At 65.8% G+C, this 4,447-nt stretch overlaps 1 protein-coding gene across 1 annotated transcript in view; it reads right to left on the reverse strand.

The window, feature by feature from the left end:
• The window catches only part of TACC3 (transforming, acidic coiled-coil containing protein 3), a 10,090-nt gene extending 5,737 nt beyond the window's left edge, over window positions 1-4,353 (reverse strand). The window contains exons 1-5 of the mRNA XM_014533506.1: window positions 4,003-4,353; window positions 3,775-3,917; window positions 1,843-2,730; window positions 1,172-1,247; window positions 790-943 (exon numbers count right to left, since the gene is read on the reverse strand). Coding sequence (XP_014388992.1) covers window positions 790-943; window positions 1,172-1,247; window positions 1,843-2,730; window positions 3,775-3,917; window positions 4,003-4,164 — 1,423 coding nt within the window. The 5' untranslated portion in view covers window positions 4,165-4,353. The remainder of the gene's footprint in view (window positions 1-789; window positions 944-1,171; window positions 1,248-1,842; window positions 2,731-3,774; window positions 3,918-4,002) is intronic.
• Window positions 4,354-4,447: the final 94 nt, after the last annotated feature.

Raw genomic sequence — 4,447 nt, forward strand, 5'->3', positions numbered from 1 at the left:
CCGGCCTCCTCCACCCCCGCTGGGACCCGCCCGCCCCGGGGAGCAGACGGTGCGGACCCCGTGGGAAAGCGCAGTCCCGCAGGGCGTTAGACAGGTACGTGGGAGCAGTACTTACACCTGAAAGACGGGGAACCCGGACGCGCACCCCCACGTGTGCACGCACTCACGCAGCTGAAGGGGAACCACACAGAAGCCCACCCACCGGGGAGCGAATAACGAGCTGCTCTGTCCACACGCAGGTCATTCACGCGGCAACACGGCCAACCTGACAACGTGCTCAGCGAGAAGCCGGAATCAACCCCGCGGCTGGGTTCTCCTGGGGTGGCGGGCCTGCCCAGCAGTCCCTCCCAGGCTCCCGGCGCCCCTGCAGAGCACGCATGCTCGTCCTGCCAGGGCCACCCCACCCCCACTCCTATCTCCTTTGCGCCTGCGGTTTTTAAGGAGCTGGAAGGGGTCGAGCAGCCTCACGTCTTTTAAAGCAACTCAGTCGCGCGGTCTCGTTGGGCGCACCTCCGCTCAGAGACCACCCCCCTGTGGACGGGCAGCTTAACCGCACGCGCACCACGTCCAAGGCTTGTGCTCTTCCTCTCATCCCCGTGGGGCCTCGGGCCCAACCGTTTCTCCTGGGGCCTGGAGGCCCAGGTGTGCGGCACTGGGACGGTCACCGTGCGTGGGCACCTGTGCTGCTGCGCTCAGTGAGGCCTGGCTCAGCGAGGGACCAGCCGCCTGCGAACGCCACTCCACACGCGCTCAGAGGCAAACCCACAGTGACGCCCGGGGACAACGCACCCTCAGCCGCGTCCTGGAAGTGCTCCTCCCTCGGGTCCCAGGCAGGCTCGGGCCGCTGCAGAGCGGGGGGCGCTGGGTCGGCAGCAGAGGCTGTGGGCTCAGGGCCCGGACGGCTGGGGGCAGCCACTGGCTCTGGAGGAGTCGCGGTTCCCTCCTGGACGGAAGAGCAAGGTCACCTGGGGCTCAGTTCGAGCACATCGAGAAGTCGAGGGTCCTGGGTGGGCCTAGCCTCACCCGTCTGGTCAAGAAGACGGGGTGGGGGTAGGGGGTGGGGCAGTGGTGTGTCCCGCCTGGTCCCCAGGGGCCTCCCTCTGCTGTGAGGACGTGGGAACACCGGTGACCGGGGGAAGACGTGTCCCGCCCAGGCACACACTCCGTGTACCTCGCCCACGGGTCCCGAGGTCCCCGCTGTGGTCTGCATCACGGGTGTGTCATCTGCGGAGGCTGGAGGCACCTGCCTGGAGAGACGGGTCAACAGGGCCTGCACCCCTCACCCCGGGTCCTGCCCTGTGCACCCTCACCTAGAAAGCCAGGCCCAGGGCTAAGGTGGCGGCCGGCGAGGCCCACCCACCCTCCGGAGAGAACCGAGCCTCGCAGGAGGACTAGGAAGCAGGTGGGAGCTCCCAGGGCTCCTCAACCCAATGGCGGTGACCCCAAGATTCATCCGTCCCTTTTACCAGAAAACCGGTCAAGAGGCCGAGTGGCAGGAGGGCGGCCTCACCGGGAAGTACCAGGACGGGGCAGTGGGGGTGGTCAGGGCTCTGCGTGCATGTGAGCACAGGGCCCGGCTAAGCTTAGGACCCGACACGGGGGGCCCCTGAGCAGCCGCCCCAGAGCAGCCCGCAGCCTGAGGACCCGCAGGCACAGGTGCCGGGGACTGCATCTTCTCTAGCACGTTCCGGAGGGGAGCTCACATGGCCTGGCCTGCCCGTCCAGCTCCTCCACACCAGCCCCCTGCCGAGGCCCCTTCTTGGACAAGCAAGCGCCTTTCTGGCCCCAGGTCCTCCCGCACGTACCACCGAGCAGCCACCCGACACCGCCACCCTCACTTACTGGCTCAGGGGTGAGTCCCCGGCAGCCCCCGGCCCCGCCGGCCTGCCCTGGGGGCGTTCTGGGGGACAGGGCTCTCCCTGGCCTGCGAACGGGTTGAAGTTGGGGTCTTCCAGCTTGTCCCAGTCCAGGCTGTAAGACCCCCGGGGAGGAGGAACGGGACCCTCGCCTGCCTCCTCAGGGGGCGCTTCCTGCCTCGCCGCTGGTCTCCCCCCCAGTTTCCTTGGTGGGCGTGGCCTTTTGCTGGGAGCATCATCAGAAAAGTCAAACTCTAGCCTTACAGGCCCCTTGTCTGCAGAGCCGACCGTGTGGCCACTGGTCTCCTCGTTCTGAGGACTGGGGGCCGTCGCCCCTCCAGTCTCCGGAGGACCGGCCGGAGCCGTGCTCTCAGGACCAGCAGCGTCCTCAGGGCTGGCCCGGGCCCCAGGTAGGTCTGTGGCAGGGTCTTCTCCGAGGGCTACTGGGGGGTGAGCAGCAGGGGGCGAGGGGGCCTCGGGTGAGGAGGCAGGGGGTCCGTTGGAGCTCTCCCCTGGGGTTCTGTGAGGGTCCTCTGTTCTGTCTGGGGATGCGATCCTGGGAGGATCTTCTACAACTTCAGAGGTGGGTGCCAGGGTTTTCTCCAGGGAGTAAGAACTATCGTTTTCCTCCGAGCCTTGCCCAGGGCCATCAGATGTTCCTTGTGGAGATGGGAACTGGTTCTCAAGACTCGCAGGGGCCTGGGGACAGCCTGAGGGACCCGGGGGGGCCTGGGGCGTGGAGGCAGGCTGGCAGGGATGCCCGTCTTCAGAGGCTGGCCTGGCGTCCTCTGGAGGGGGGTGGGCGGCAGCCGCTGCAGGTTCCTGTAGAGTCTCATCGGTGGGTTTGGCGTCCACTTCCTTGGCGAGCTGTTGGCTTTTAAAAACAGACCCAGTCAACACTACTGAACCCGCTGGCTTTTTAAGGAGGTTTTTGCCTACATTGAAAGCATCAGCTAAAGACAGAGAAAAAGAATGTTCTGGGACCCCGTCCTCAGGCTAAACTTCCACAGCATGTATCCCCAGTGCCAGGGGGCGGCGTCTGAGCAGCGGGCTTCCCTTCCCTCTTGGCGTGGCTGTAACAGAACAGCACCTGAGTCCCTCTAATCTCTTTCAGTTAAATTTCAAAAAAAAACAACAAAACACAGTGACTTTGCAAAGTAACAAGGAAACCTGGGGAGAGAAACAGATCCAGGTTCCAGAAGCTTCCACAGGGAACGGGGACACGGCCTAAGGATGCTTTGCGTAAGGTAGCGGAAGGGTCTAGCGGGGACATTTTGCGGAATCCCTTTCTCTGCACCCCTGAAACTGCTTAAGAGAAAGAGCAAGTTTTAAACAGCTTAAGTCAGCAAAAGGCAGCAGCAAAATGTGCCTGAGGCCCCTGCCCACTCTGGAGTCGGAGGGTCCCTGGCGGCCCAGGTGGGTCAGTTCAGCCAAATTTGGGAGAAGGGCCACCAGCAGGGTCCTCCTGTGCAAACAGAGGCAGACAGAGCAGCGGCACCTGGTCAGCTGACCACCAGCCACGCCAAACACCCAACACCTGCGAGGCTGCGGCGCGGCGCCTCCTGGTGAAGGCGGGGGCTTAACCCCGATGGGACCAGACCCCACAGACAAGCCTCTGAACCAGCCACCTGCCTGCGCGTCTCCACGGCTCGGCGTGAAGAACACGCAGCCGACTCGCCGGCAAGGGGAGACCCCAGTGGAAGCAGAAAAAGGAGGCGAAGCCGCAGAGGCGTGGTCAGGGCACTCTATGGAGGCAGAGGACCGGACACGAGGCCAGTTTGTTGGCCAGGGCACCGAGGGGCCAAGGGCTCTGGGCACTGCCCAGCTCAGCGCAGACCCAGGGGCCCAACGAGGCGACAGGCAGCAAACGCGGCTGTCCTGCCACGGCCACCAGACTCGGCCCAAGCACCGCACTTACTTCTCTTTTCGGGCCCAGACGCCAGGGGAGCTTTCTCCTCCGACCGCGTCGCCCAGAGCACAGCAAGCCTCGAGGCGGCCGCTCATGCTGGGGGTCAGGATCCTGTGCGTGTGCGGGTCCCGCAGGGGCGTCTGGAAAGTCACCTGGGGGGAGGGGGGGGAGAGGGCCTGCTCAGCGTTTGTCTCCGGAGCAGGCGAGGGACGCGGTGGGCAGCGGGCAGGCACTCGCCTTCATGGCTCTGGCTGTGCTCTTGGGGGGCACATTCTCTTTCTGCGACGGGCGGAGCACGGGCGACCTTCCGCTGAGGTCGGGGGGTGCCGACAGGAAGCCGCAGCTTTCTGCTCGGCTGTCAGCGGCGGCGTTCTCGTCACTGGGGAGCAGCAGACTCATCCTGGAGGCGGGCGGTGGTGTCAGAGGTGCCCCCCCTCCTGCGGGGACCGCCCAGCGGCTGGGGCCACGCGCCGGAAGGGCCTTCAGCTTCAGGGAGGAACCAGGTTCTCCCGGACTGTGTGGGTGGCGGTCAGGGGACTGAGCGCCGGCCTGGGAGGAACCTGGGGAGGCAGAGCCCTGCCCGCAGGAAACAGCAGGGAGGCGGGGCTGCCAGGCCTTCCCGGGGACCCCGGAGCTTCCCCATCGGGGCCTGCAGTCCGCCCTCCCTCCCGCAGCCCCTGGA

Source organism: Myotis brandtii, unplaced genomic scaffold, assembly GCF_000412655.1.
Source record: "Myotis brandtii unplaced genomic scaffold, ASM41265v1 scaffold986, whole genome shotgun sequence".
NCBI lineage: Eukaryota > Metazoa > Chordata > Mammalia > Chiroptera > Vespertilionidae > Myotis > Myotis brandtii.